We start from the raw sequence: 13,729 nt of genomic DNA on the forward strand, positions 1-13,729 counted from the left end.
GTCGGACATGACTGAGCGACTGAAATGAACTGAAGTGAACTGAGGTGACTTTATGATAGCCCGACAGAAATTAAGACCTGCTGGCAAAGTATTTCTCCCATGAATATTGTTATACACAGAAGAATGAACAATGAGAACTCAGCTTAGATAGTGTTTGGAAGGAGATAGATCAGTGGTATCGGGACATGTGTAGTCAACATCAGAGTGGCTGCTGAGCGCTTGGGTGCTATCAGTGGTAATGTTCACAAACGGTCATGGCATAGGCACCTGGAAGGTAGGGGGCCCCCAAGATTCCATGAACCCCTCCCCCTACCAGTTCTGTTGTGGCAACTGCAGATGGTTACCTAGCACGCTGGGTCCCCCTCCTTCACTTCTCTCTGAGTCTGAGCCTCACACAGCACCTTTGGTTCTGAGCTCTGGCATCCTCAACTTCTTTTTGTGGTTGAGAACCCTCTAGTTGTTCCCAACAGTAAGTCAGGAATTCCAGTTTTTGTCATCCCTCAGTGCCCATTAAACCAATGTGATTTTGGTTGTCTTTAATCCCCCATATATTGGGTATCTCCTCCCCACCTCTGGCTTCTACCCCTTCTACCACATGTCACCATGGCAGTATGTCTTCCGTCTTTATCGGATCTGAGGGCAGAACGTACCCTCACGGAAATCAACCAGGAGCTTCGGTTGCAGCTGGCAAAGTACAAGCAGGACTTCAGAGACCTCACAGAGAAATTCCTCATATCCCAAGCTACTGCTTACTCCCTGGCCAACCAGCTACAGAAATACAGTAAGTCTTTGAGGTCATGGTCACCAAAGCAATGAACGATCACTGTCTTCCCTCTAAGAAACTGCAAGTCTCCAGGATTGGTCTCCTTTTCCCTTGGACATTTTGAATTCCATCCTGACCACAGTCCAGGAAAGGTAGTAGTGACTCTTTTGCCTTCAGTGTCCTGGGGCTGGAAAAACTGAGGCACAAGGAGTGTGGCCTTTTCCAAGTTTGCAGTGATGTGCAGGGTGAGATTAGAGTTAAAATTCCAGACAGTGATTCCTGGTGCAGGCACAGGAGTGCCTGTGTCTCTCAGGAGCAAACTAAGCTGTGTTGATTGGAATCTTTTCTGTTCTATATCTGATCCTGCATGACTCCTGGCTGAACATCTGGGACTAATGAACTACTTCAGTTCAAGGTTCTCTGAGGTTCCATTGGCAAAGCCCTGTGCTAGTTACACTGGGGTAACATGTGGTTAGACACTGTAGGAAGGAGGGGATATGATTTAAAGGAGGTTAAGGATGAGTCTGCTTCTCATTGAAACCATGGATTCTGTGATGCCATCAAGACAGAGGCCTCCTGGTGAGAAGGAAGCTGTGTTTTCTGAGTGTGCAGGTTCTCCTTCCTGAGTCCAAGAAATCTATGTGACTCTGTGGCAAGACTGAAGGTGTTTCTGGTGAAATCAGACAATCTGCACTTTCCGCCCTCTCCCCACTTGACCTGGTGAAACTTTGGTGATACAGGTTGACCAGGAGTCTGGGGAAACCTGTGTCTGTGCTACAAGATGGGTGACCAACATGAGATTGATGGTAAGTGGGGGGAGATCACCAACCCCAGTAAAAACCCAGGCAGAGTGTGAGGAGCCCTTTGCACCCACAGTCAGCCTGGTGATTGGAATCATTTTTGCCTGTTCAGTAAGAGGGGCCTGGAGTAAGGAAAGAAGTCAAGACCAGGGTACACGCACAACAAGGGGGCGAGAGGAATCTTGACCACTTGTGTCTGTGTCACTTTCCTACAGTCATTTTCAGTGAAGCAATGAGGGAGTCAAGGAAAAATGACGGACACAGAGACAAGGAAGAGGTCAAGCCTCCTATTTAAGAAAGTGAAATGATGAGCTTTGGGGCAAGCTAAGTATTAGTTACACTGCTCCTTATGATAGTAACAAAATTCTAGGAATGAAATTGTGAGGCTGGTGAAGAAGAAATGTCTCACCGGGACCCTGGTGTGGAGGTCACCTCAGCACAGTGGAAAGACGTGGACTCCGGGCCAGGCTTCCTGGGCTCACATCCCTGTTGGGAACCTTCCTGTGTCTCTGTTTCCTCCTGTGTCTGTGTGGTGCTGTAATAGTAACTATTGTTTGAGTTGTGGTGAATGCTGAGTAAATCTGACAAAGCCCTGACCGTAGTGCCCGGCTTGGTGTAAATACACTTAGTTCCTAGTTCTACTGTGCCTAATAACACAGACTTTCTCAGTGTTTGGCATATCTCCTTCAGGTCCGTATGGTTTCATGTATTCTATTTCACACAAGTGTGTCCCGGCAAGTTTTATACCTTGAGACACTTGTTCGTTACTGAAATCCCGGCAGGAGGGAACCAGCAGTCCTCTAGTCCTGGGGGCCTTCCCGACCACACAGGAATCGCCACCCCAGGCCCTGCTCAGTGTCTCACCTAAGAGGCTGCAGGTCCTGGTTCAGTGGCCCAGGGTTCAGGGTCAGTCTCAGGGGATGTGAATTCTGACTTTTTCCAATGGCAGTTCATCCTGTCTGTGCCTAGGAGCTTCTCTTTCCTCACCTCTACAATGGGGAGTAACCTCGGTCCAGATGCTGAAAATCTGATGTGGAAACCACTCCATTGAGACTGAAGAAGGAGTTACATCCACCACTGAGGTGGCCCGTCCTCCTTCTTGAAGGCAGTGACCACAGCAGCAAGGCCAGCTTTCCCTGAGGCCGTGTCTCTCTTTCCTCAGAGTGTGAAGCATGTAAGGACATCGTTGAATCCGTGCTGGGGGAGAAGCTGCTGTTTGAGGTGCGGAGGCCAGCAGAGAAGCCGGCAGAGAAGCCAACGCTTGATGAAAGGCTGAGGTAAGGAGGGCAGGGATGATTACAGCGAGCACAGGGCACAATATTATCAAATAGGTGGAGAACACCAGTTGGTGAATTATGGATTCCAGGTGTTATTCAGGAAGTAATTTAATTTGCTTTTAAATAAACTACTGGCTTGAATCTCATCATGAAATTCACTACATTCAAGTGAACCAGTGGCACTTGGCTCATTCACAATGTTGTGCCATCAATACCTTATTTGCCTTTAAACCACAACCCCCTCCTGACTGACGACATCCTGGAATCCTTTCTTGACCCTGTCATTCTTACATTCTTTCCAATTCACACCCGCGGTACTTGTCCACACTCTATATCTGGCTGTGTGTCATTCACTGGACAGTACTTTGAGTTGCCACATTAAAAATACAGAAAACACTTTGTGTATTTTTCTAATGAAAATGGGCATGGCCGAGTGCGGAACCGAAGAGACATCCTCATGGTGCAGATTCAGGGAGACATTGACGCGTGCATGTGCACTCAGTCGTGTCTAACTCCTTATGACCCCATGGACTTAGCCCTCCAGGCTCCTCTGTCCATGAAGTTTTCAGCCAAGAATACTGGAATGGGTTGCCATTTCCTGCTCCAGGGAATGTTCCGGACTCAGGGATCAAACCTGCATCTCTTGTGTTTCCTGAACTGTCAGTCAGATTCTTTACCAACTGAGCCACCAGGGTCGACATTAGGTTATCTTTACAGAAGCATAAGATGAATGAAGTGTCACAAAATCTTACAGGAGTACTTTCTGATAGAGAGGAAACCTTTGTTTGCCTTCTTTCTCTTTGACATAAGCCAGTCATCAGATACAGAGTAGGAAATAGCACCCTACTCCAGTATTCTTGCCAGGATAACCCAGTGGGCAGAGGAGACTGGTGCACTGTAGTCCATGGGGTCACAAGAGTCAGACACAACTGAGTGACTGAGCCAGTCATCAGATATGTGCCAGAATTCTGTTTCGAGGTCTCCTTGGGGATGTTCTCACAGAAATCCCTAACCGTCTTTCATCTAACTCTTTGCCTATTACAACTGCATCTTCTGTTCCACCTAGGACATGTGACACCCTAATTCGAAGTCAGGCAAGAGAGCTGACCCAGTTACGGCAGACACTACAGCATGGGAAAGATGACTCTGTCCTGCTCAAGCAGCACCTCAAGGACCTCCTCACCCACAATGACCAGGGCAGCCACCAGGGGCAGGGCTTCCGAGAGAGACTGTCTGAGGGATACCGACTGGCAGAGCGCATTGCCTGCAAGCTCAGCCCAGGTGAGGGGGCCACAGACCCTGATAGCCCTGATCGTCTCCTAGGTCCCCAGTTGATAAGATGAACACCTCTACTAAGAATATTTATCAGCTTTCCTGTTTCGTGTCCTATTTGGGGCTATGTAGGAGCAGGATTGTCTAAGAGGACAGAGGAGAAATGCACAGGGTGGAGGTCATCGGATCCCAACGGTTGGCTTCCTCCCTGATGGACCATGGCCACTGGGGCAGGAGGCAACATCCAGCCAGCATTAAGGCACAGAGAGGAGGAGGGGACAGGAGGCAGCTTGTTAGAGTGAATAGAGCCCTTCACGAAGCTTGGAAGTTCCCAGGTTCCAGGCTGAGTGCTGTGATGACACTATGTGAGAATGGTTGCTTCTCCTTATGTTAGTAACTGTTCTCATCTGTAAAATGGATGAAATAATCTGTTGATGGTAGCTAGAGTGATGAAATTTTGGAAAATTTACAAATACACTGCAGAAAAAAGAAAGCCCTTCACTTTGTGGTGCTGGACAAAGTACTTGACAGAGTTGAACTTGGCATTGGGAAAATGGTTTAAACTGGAGCGAGCACTCACTTTCCATAGAGAGACTTTCCCAGATAACATGCAAAAGCCACCTTGAAGAGCCAGGATGTTCCCAGATGGAGGCATGTGGGCCGTGGTTGTTCTCCTTAAAGAAAGGAGGGCATCTTGTGAGACCTGAGAAGGCTTATAGAGGCTGTGTCCTTGGCAGAATTTGTGGCAGGGTGGATGATACATTTGTAGAAGTGGAGATGGAAGGTGGACAATGTGAGGTGATATAAAGAAGAAAAGACAACATTTAAATGTTTGCCCAATGTCAAGCAGAAGGTGTCCTGAGAATGGTCTACCAGTTCAGAAACAGACTGCCTGCTGGATCAGAAATCCATGCTTGGGCAGTTGTTTAAAGACAATGCATTAAAACTTCCATACAGTACTAACTCATACATAGATATTTATGACTCTGTGACCATATGATCCCTGTGTTTGTAGTGGGTGAAGTGACTAGAAACTGACTGGACATTTCTGACTTTGTTTGCAGAAATTTATGAAGATGAAGACGATGAACAAGCACAAGAAAAACTAACCCCCAGGTAACAATTAACTATCAGTTCAGTTCAGTCACTTAGTCATGTCCGACTCTTTGTGACCCCATGGACTGCAGCACGCCAGGCCTCCCTGTCCATCACCAACTCCCAGAGTTTACTCAAACGCATGTCCATTGAGTCCGTGATGCCATCCAACCATCTCATCCTCTGTCGTCTCTTTCTCCTCCCTCCTTCAGTCTTTCACACCGTCAGGGTCTTTTCAAATGAGTCAGCTCTTCGCATCAGGTGGCCAAAGTATTGGAGTTTCAGCTTCAACATCAGTCCTTCCAATGACTATTCAGGACAGATTTCCTTTGGGATGGATTGATTGGATCTCTTGCACACCAAGGGACTCTCAAGAGTCTTCTCCAACACCACAGTTCAAAACCATCAATTCTTCAGTGCTCAGCTCTCTTTATAGTCCAACTCACATCCATACTGGAAAAACCATAGCCTTGACTACAAGGAACTTTGTTGGCAAAGCAATGTCTCCGCTTTTCAATATGCTGTCTAGTTTGGTCATAACTTTACTTCCAAGGAGTAAGTGTCTTTTAGTTTCATGGCTGCAGTCACCATCTGCAGTGATTTGAGAGCCCCTCAAAATAAGTCTGCGACTGGTTCCACTGTCTCCCGATCTATTTGCCATGAAGTGATGGGACCAGATGCCATGGTGTTGGTTTTCTGAATGTTAACCTTTAGCCACCTTCTTCACTCTTCTCTTTCACTTTCATCAAGAGGCACTTCAGTTTTTCTTCACTTTCTGCCATTAGGGTGGTGTCATATGCAAATGTGAGGTTATTGATATGTCTCCTGGCAATCTTGATTCCAGCTTGTGCTTCATCCAGCCTAGCGTTTCTCGTGATGTACTATGCATGTAAGTTAAGGAAGCAGGGTGACAATATACAGCCTTGACATACTCCTTTTCTTATTTGGAAACAGTCCATTCCATGTCCAGTTATAACTATTACTTCCTGACCTGCACACAGATTTCACAAGAAGCAGGTCAGGTGGTCTGCTATTCCCATCTCTTTCAAATGTTTGTGGTGATGCACACAGTCAAAGAGTGTGGCATAGTCAATAAAGCATAAGTAGATATTTTTCAGATAGTTCATCTTTCAGTGTCTTATCTTTTTGCCTTTCATACTCTTCATGGGTTTCTCAAGGCAAGAATACTGAAGTGGTTTACCATTCCCTTCCCCAGTGGCCCACATTTTGTCAGAACTCTCCACCATGACCCTACATGGCATGGCTCATAGTTTCATTGAGTGAGACAAGGCTGTGGACCATCTGATTAGATTGGGTAGTTTTCTGTGATTGTGGTTTTCAGTCTGTCTATCAGGAGCTGGTAATGTGTAGGGAAAATATGGACAGGGTCACAAAAGAACAATAAGTAACTCAAGAGTCACATGCCAGAAGTAAATATAAGCACAACTGCAGATGGCATAATTTATACACTCAACCCACATGGAAATGTCCCTGTATTTGGTTGTCTGTTGTCTCTGTGTTACTTGTATGTATGACCCAAGGCGAATGCAGCACCCTAAGGATTTCATATACACACAGAGAGCATCTGTTCTCTTCTAAAGGAAGTCCAAGTGAGATAAATATCTATTTGTACACAGTTGTTTTAGATCTTTGGAAGGAAGGTAACTAGCAATGGAATTAGTAAAGAAGCAACTAGAAAAATTAAACCCAGGGCAACTGTCAAATAAAAAATTTATAGTCTGTGACAATAGTAAGTGAAAGAGGCCTTGGAGGCCTTTCAATTCCTAAAGAGAAGGTAGAACATCTCAGAGAGTCTATAAAGCTTTAATATCTGTATTCACTTCACTGTGCATGCTCAGTGCTCAGTTGCTTCTGAATCTTTGTGACCCCATGGACTGGAGCATGCCAGGCTCCTCTGTCCATTGCATTTTCCCATCGAGAATACTGGATGGGGGTTGCCATTTCTTTCTCAAGGGATCTTCCTGGCCCAGGGTTCGATGTCACATCTCTGCATTGGCAGGCAGATTCTTTACCACTGAGCCACCAGGGAAGCCCTGATTCATTTGGCTACTTCATCTTAAATTCAACATGGCTTAGGACCCGGGGGAAGCACCGGGTTGGAAGTTCATTTGTGCTTCCTGCTCCTGAAAGGACCATCCTGGGATGGTGGAGTGTCTTCCTCATCAGAGGTTTGTGGCCGTATGTAGGGTACCTGCTTGTCCCCCTCTCCCATCTCCAGACAGACACACTCCACATCATAGAAGAGAGGACAGTTCCTTCTCTCTTTAAGGGGCCTGCTCTTTTGCTCTCTGTGACCACTCCCCATGCCTCCTGTCAAAACCAGCCAGAATGGCTGGAGTGAGATCTTCTTCATTTAATTTTCTGTCATTCCTTTCCCATCTGACACAGCATGGAGCTGCAGGAGGTTGAAAAGAGGGAAGTGCCTGAAGAATCCAAGGATGAATGTGGTCTGATGCCTTCAATTCTCCAAGGAAGTTCTGACAGCCACCAGCCTTACAGTAATGACAAATTTAAATTTAATGATCTGGAAGTAGACCTTGGTCAGGATGGAGCCTGTGGTTGCTCTCATGCTAAAGAAGAGGAAATTCCAACCAATGTCTCAGGTAGCCCCCATATCATTTCTCCTCACAAGCTCTGTAGACCAAAGAAGGTCATCTCTGAGAACAGGTTGCATAGACACATCTCAGTTGAAAGCAGGAAAAAGTTCTATTATGGAACTCAGACATCAGGTGGGTCAGGGAGCTTGCATTCCTTTTTTTGCTCCGGGCTAGTCTCTGTCATCCTGAACCCAGTGTCAGGCATTTGACCCACATCACTTGCGACAACTCTCAGCTACCTCAGCTGGAAATCCCCAGGAGGTGTCTGTCAGAACTAGCTTGGAGCCAGTGTGTTGTTCCCTGCAATGATCTAATTTTTGTAAATGCTCCTGGCCTCTCCGGAAATGATGACAGACTTGCCTCTTTCTAAGGAGAGGTGGTTTCCAGGTTTTGTTTTACTGCTCTCAGCCCCAGTCTCCCTTTTCTCGATGTTGGCAGGTCTTAGCTAAGATGTTACCTGACACCAAGACAGAGACAACTGAACCATTGCCTTGCTTGGATGTTTCCATGAAGCAAGGCTGGGCTCTGGCAGTTCCTCCAGCCTCACATGCCATGATTTCTGTGTAGTACCAAAGATTCTTTTTGATTTGCATGTTAATACAATTCACTGGGCTTCCCTGCTGGCTCACATGGGAAAGAATCTGCTTGCAATGCAGGAGACCCAGGTTCAATCCCTGCCTCATGAAGATCCTCTGGAGAAGAGAATGGCACCCACTCTAGTATTCTTGTGTGGAGAATTCCATGGACAGAGGAGCCGGGTGGGCTAAGTCCATGCGGTCACAAAGAGAAGGACACTACTGAGCAGCTAACGCTTTCACAATTTCCCCATCACTCTAGTCTCAAGTATAAATTCCTCTAAACCATCAACAACCACATAATCTGATGGGACTAAGCAGTACTATAGAAATAATCTAGAAAATAACTCAGTTCATTTTCTAGCATCTCTGCTGAAAATACATTTTTAAGTGCTTATACAGACTCAGAACAAAGGATGTTGGGAGAGATACCAGATCAAGCAGCAAATTTCCTCGATGGGTCTGGACTCAGTCCAGTCTAATTCTCATAAGACTTAAGTATCCTAGAATATCTGGGCTAAAGAATTATGTTCTTACAATGAGAATATTAACGTCCTTGTTGTAAAAGGGTTTACTGAGTAGATATGTCTGAGGTGTGACTTGCTTACTATGACCTGCTCTCTCTGAATTTCCTACCAGACAATGAAAATTATCACAAGCCAATGAGTGGACAAGAGCTCCCATTTCCCAGGTAATTGGAAGATCTGTGGGCTGTGAATGCCAGTGGTGACAGCAGGAGACCTCAGATCCAGAGACAAATGGAATGTCCTCTGTGTGACTCTCTCATCTGTTCATTCAACTGCAATCATCTCTTTCACAGGGTGGTCTACTTAGGTTTCTCTAGTTTGTGTATTTCAATTTCTTAATGCTTCAGTTTAGGAATGTACAGTGAGTTGACCCAGGTGAAATCACTAAAGGTGGGAGTTCCCGTACTCATGTGTTTCTCCTGAGTGGTTAAAGTAGGGTGAGATGCTTTGGCTGTTACACTGGTTTGGCATCAGCATGTTCGTAAATATTGGATTATGAGGGAAGAAAATAGAATGATATTCATATTAAACCAAAATATTGAAAAAATAGTTCTTGAAGGCAGAATATCTAGTCTATAACTCCTTTTTCTCCAACTCTGAAAAACGGATTTTGAAGCTGTATTTGTGTTAATAAATATTTTAATTGAATGGATTAGAGTCCAAATTAAAACAAATCTCTAACTTGTTAAAAGCTGTGTTCACTTGGACACAGATATCCAGATCAACACAATGTGTGCAGGAAAGTTTGAGCCACTGTCCCAGTCCTCTGTGTGTGCTGAGGGTCAGGACGTTAGCATGCAGGGAAAATGGCATCTGCTCCTTCAACCACCGGTTGTATGCCCATTGCCCAGAGAACGTGCTGTCTCTCTCCAACCCCATGGCAGCCACCCTCCACTCCACATCAGGAGGAGTTCCTTCCCTCCTTAAGGGGGCTGCCCTTTTGCCTTTGTGACCACTCCCAATGCCTGTCATCAAAACCAGCCAGATAGCGTGGTCGAATCCTCTTAACCTTCTGTCGTCCCTTCTCCATCTGGCACAGTGTGAACTTGCTGGATGATGAAAAGAAGGTGGAGTTCCAGCAATCCAAGGATGAATGTGTTTCAGTACCTTCAACTCTCCAGGAAGGTTCTGCCTGCAACCAGCCTTACCGTGATGGAAAATTTGCATTTGATGATGAGAATGTGGCATCTGCTGTGGATGGAGCCTGTGGCTGCTCTCATGCTGAAGAGGATGAAATTCCAACTGGCCTCCCAGGTAGTCTTCAATGTATCTGCTAGTCTACTCTGGGAGAATTATTCCCTTTGATAGACCATGGGCTTACATACTGAAGCCTGATTTGAACCAGACTCTATAACTGCATTTAAAATAAGACATTCTATGAACGAACTTTCCAAAGTTTCCTGTCATAGTGGTCCCTGTGGTAAACCACGCTACCCAGGGTGGTCATGCAGAAGTACGTGTACCTCAGCAGTTGTGGCACAGGAGGTACCTCTCAGGCTTCCTAATTTTTAATGAACCTCTTATCTCAGGTGAAATGCTTTAATTTTCATTTCTGGGTAATGTCCCTGAGTTCCTACACCTGTCCAAGGCTGTTGGCAGTCTTGTTTATACCTTTGGAGATGTCACTACTTTGGTTCACTTCTACCAACCCATAGTCTCTCTCTTTTCCTTTGACTCATCTTGTTCGAGGTCTTCTGAAACCAGAAGGTAAGCCACACTGTCATTCTTTGGCATGTTTCTCTGAGGTAAGGCAGGGCCCTGGAACTTCCCAACCTGATAAATGGCCACTGTTTGCAGCTTTGAGATTCATTTGACATGATGGTGTGTGGATTCCACTCCCATATATCTCAGCGTGTAATCACTTATTCCATTAATAAACAACATTTCAGATGAAAAAAGCCTGAGTATTATAGCACGCTGAGGTTGTAGCTAAGTTGTTCCCCAGGAACTGAGGGGAAAAGGATGTATTTAGCCGTTTGTACAGACTTTGGACCACGATACTCTGCCAATGACATATCATATGAAGGTAATTTGTGCAATGGCTCAAGAAGGAAACCCAGTGCCGCCTTATGAGGCTCTTTCTAGGGCCTCCTGTATTATTTCTGTCTCAATGGTCTGTTACCACATGGTGAAGACAGGCGCAGGATTGGGCGTTTTTGAAAGGTATTTGCCTGATATAACTCTTCTGTTAATTTATTTGCAGAAAACCAGAATGATCACGATGACATGAAAGGACCAGAGGTGGTTGCCCCGAGGTAATTTTGAATATCTGTGGGCTCCTATGCAGTGATGACATCTGCAGACCTCTGATCCAGGGAAAAACAGAAAGGGCTGAATATATTGTGTCGTCTGTTTTGCCCACCACTACTATCCTATTTCATACTGTTCTCTGCTTTCCCTGTGGTACTTCTATTTTTTCCATTTCTTATTTACTTGTCGAGTTTAAATCCCTAGTCTGCTGACCCAGGTGAGCTAAGAGTGATTTTTTTGCACTCAATTCTTATATCAGGTGTGGTTTACAGGGTGCGATGCATATCTGCTTTCTGTTTGGTGTTAGCGTGCTGGCATGCGTGTCATAGTGATGTCAATGCGATGCAAATGGAAGTGTGAAAGCCAGGGTTGTGTGTCCCTGTGTGTGAGGCGCGGCTGTACCATCAGAGGGAATTCAGGCTGTTCATCAGCCTGTTATTTGGCCAGAGCACTGAGCACCTGCTGCTCTTTCTCTCTTCTGCCCTGTCAAACTGCTGTGTCTCCCGCACAAAACAGTTTTCTCTCTCTAATGGACCAGAGCCTTGGCGCGCTTCACCACTCAAACATTCCATCAAAACCAGATAGGACTGTACAGTTTCTCATCAGCCTTGGCTTAGTCTTTTGCCCTCCCTCCCCCACCAGGTTCAGCAGACAGCTGCCACAGATGAGAGAGAATGGTGTCCCACGGGACTCTCTGGATGAACAGGATCTGACTTACTCGGTTCTTCCTGGCCTGTCAGACCCCTTCTGGCCTTATAGGAGCAATGCCATCTTCTCCCTTGAGGACGTGGATGTCTCTTATGCCCGGGATGTAACAAGTGAGTATTTTCTTGTGATAGACCTCCATCTGGATGCCCACAGAGACTCTGTATGCTCTGTACTCCTCGCCTCTGGATTGCTGTGATTTGTCATCCCTGTTGGAAGCTCTGTAGACAGTGATTTGAATCAGACTCTGTGGTAGAGTTTTTTTTTGTTTGTTTTTTGGTAGGTATTTTTATTTGTTTTTTTTTTTATGAATAAAATAGCCAGATTTATTTGAAGAAAAATAATAACAACTGACTCACTTGTATGTGTGCAGGTGTCCAGAGATAACTGTATTTTTCCTGATTCCTATGCAATGTCTCCTCTTGCCCACAGTGCTCCCATTTTCATACCCAAAGTGTCCCTTGAGTTTCTGTGCCTTTCCAGAGGTGCTCACAGCAGTAATTATATGTTGCTTCTCTTGTGACACTGCTGTCATCCCCAGGGTTTGTTTCCTCCGAATTGCTTGTCTTAGCAAGCCAATCATCTGGACCCCAGGATGTAAAGAGCCCTCCCATGACTTTGCTTGTATGTTTCCATGAAGCAAGGCTGGGCTCTGGCGGTTCCGCTAGCTTCACATGCCATGGTTTCTGTGTAGCACCAAAGATTCTTTTTGATTTGAGGGTTAATACAATTCACTGGGCTTCCCTGCTGGCTCAGATGGGAAAGAATCTGCCTGCAATGCAGGAGACACAGGTTCAATCCCTGCCTCATGAAGATCCTCTGGAGAAGAGAATGGCACCCACTCTAGTATTCTTGTGTGGAGAATTCCAAGGACAGGGGAGCCTGGTGGCCTGGAGTCCATGCAGTCACAAAGAGACGGACACTATTGAGTGCATAGTTCAGTTCAGTTCAGTTCAGTTGCTCAGTCATGTCCGACTATTTGCAACCCCATGAATCGCAGCACACCAGGCCTCCCTGTGCATCACCAACTCCCGGAGTTCACTCAGACTCACGTCCATCCAGTCATGATTCCATCTAGCCATCTCATCCTCAGTCGTCCCCTTCTTCTCCTTCCCCCAATCCCTCCCAGCATCAAAGTCTTTTCTAATGAGTCAACTCTTCGCATGAGGTGGCCTAAGCAATGAGTTTCAGCTTTAGCATCAATCCTTCCAAAGAAATCCCAGGGTTGATCTCCTTCAGAATGGACTGGTTGGATCTCCTTGCAGTCCAAGGGACTCTCAAGAGTCTTCTCCAACACCACAGTTCAAACGCATCAATTCTTCGGTGCTCAACATTTCACAATGCCGCCATCACTCTAGTCTCAAGTATAAATTCCTCTATACCATCAACAACCACATAATCTGATGGCACTAAGACATACTGTAGAAATAACCTAGAAAATAACTCAGCTCATTTTCTAGCATCTCTTGGAAAATACATTTTTAAGTGCTCATACAGACTCAGAACAAAGGATATTGGGAGAGATACTAGATGAAGCAGCAAATTTCCTCGATGGGTCTGGACGCAGTCCAGTCTAATTCTCATAAGACTTAAGTGTCCAGAATATCTCTGCTAAAGAATTATGTTCTTACAATGAGAATATTAATGTCCTTGTTGTATGTGTGCTTACTGAGTAGATATGGCAGGGGTGTGATTTGCCTGTTATGACCTGCTGTCTCTGAATTTCCTACTAGACAATGAAAATTTTCACAAGCCAATGAGTGGACAAGAGCTCCCATTTCCCAGGTAATTAGAAGATCTGTGGGCTGTGAATGCCAGTGGTGGCAGCAGGAGACCTCAGATCCAGA

The 13,729-nt window shown here is 45.6% G+C and overlaps 1 protein-coding gene across 1 annotated transcript; it reads left to right on the forward strand.

The window, feature by feature from the left end:
- Window positions 1-603: 603 nt before the first annotated feature.
- On the forward strand, window positions 604-11,186 carry LOC138436333 (neuroblastoma breakpoint family member 6-like protein). The gene is made up of 8 exons (XM_069581973.1): window positions 604-781; window positions 2,726-2,840; window positions 3,907-4,121; window positions 5,177-5,228; window positions 7,617-7,831; window positions 9,040-9,091; window positions 9,967-10,181; window positions 11,131-11,186. Exons 1-8 carry the CDS (start codon window positions 604-606, stop codon window positions 11,184-11,186), a joined length of 1,098 nt encoding a protein of 365 aa, XP_069438074.1.
- The last annotated feature ends 2,543 nt before the right edge of the window (window positions 11,187-13,729 follow it).

Source organism: Ovis canadensis, chromosome 1 (genome assembly GCF_042477335.2).
Source record: "Ovis canadensis isolate MfBH-ARS-UI-01 breed Bighorn chromosome 1, ARS-UI_OviCan_v2, whole genome shotgun sequence".
Taxonomy (NCBI): Eukaryota; Metazoa; Chordata; class Mammalia; order Artiodactyla; family Bovidae; genus Ovis; species Ovis canadensis.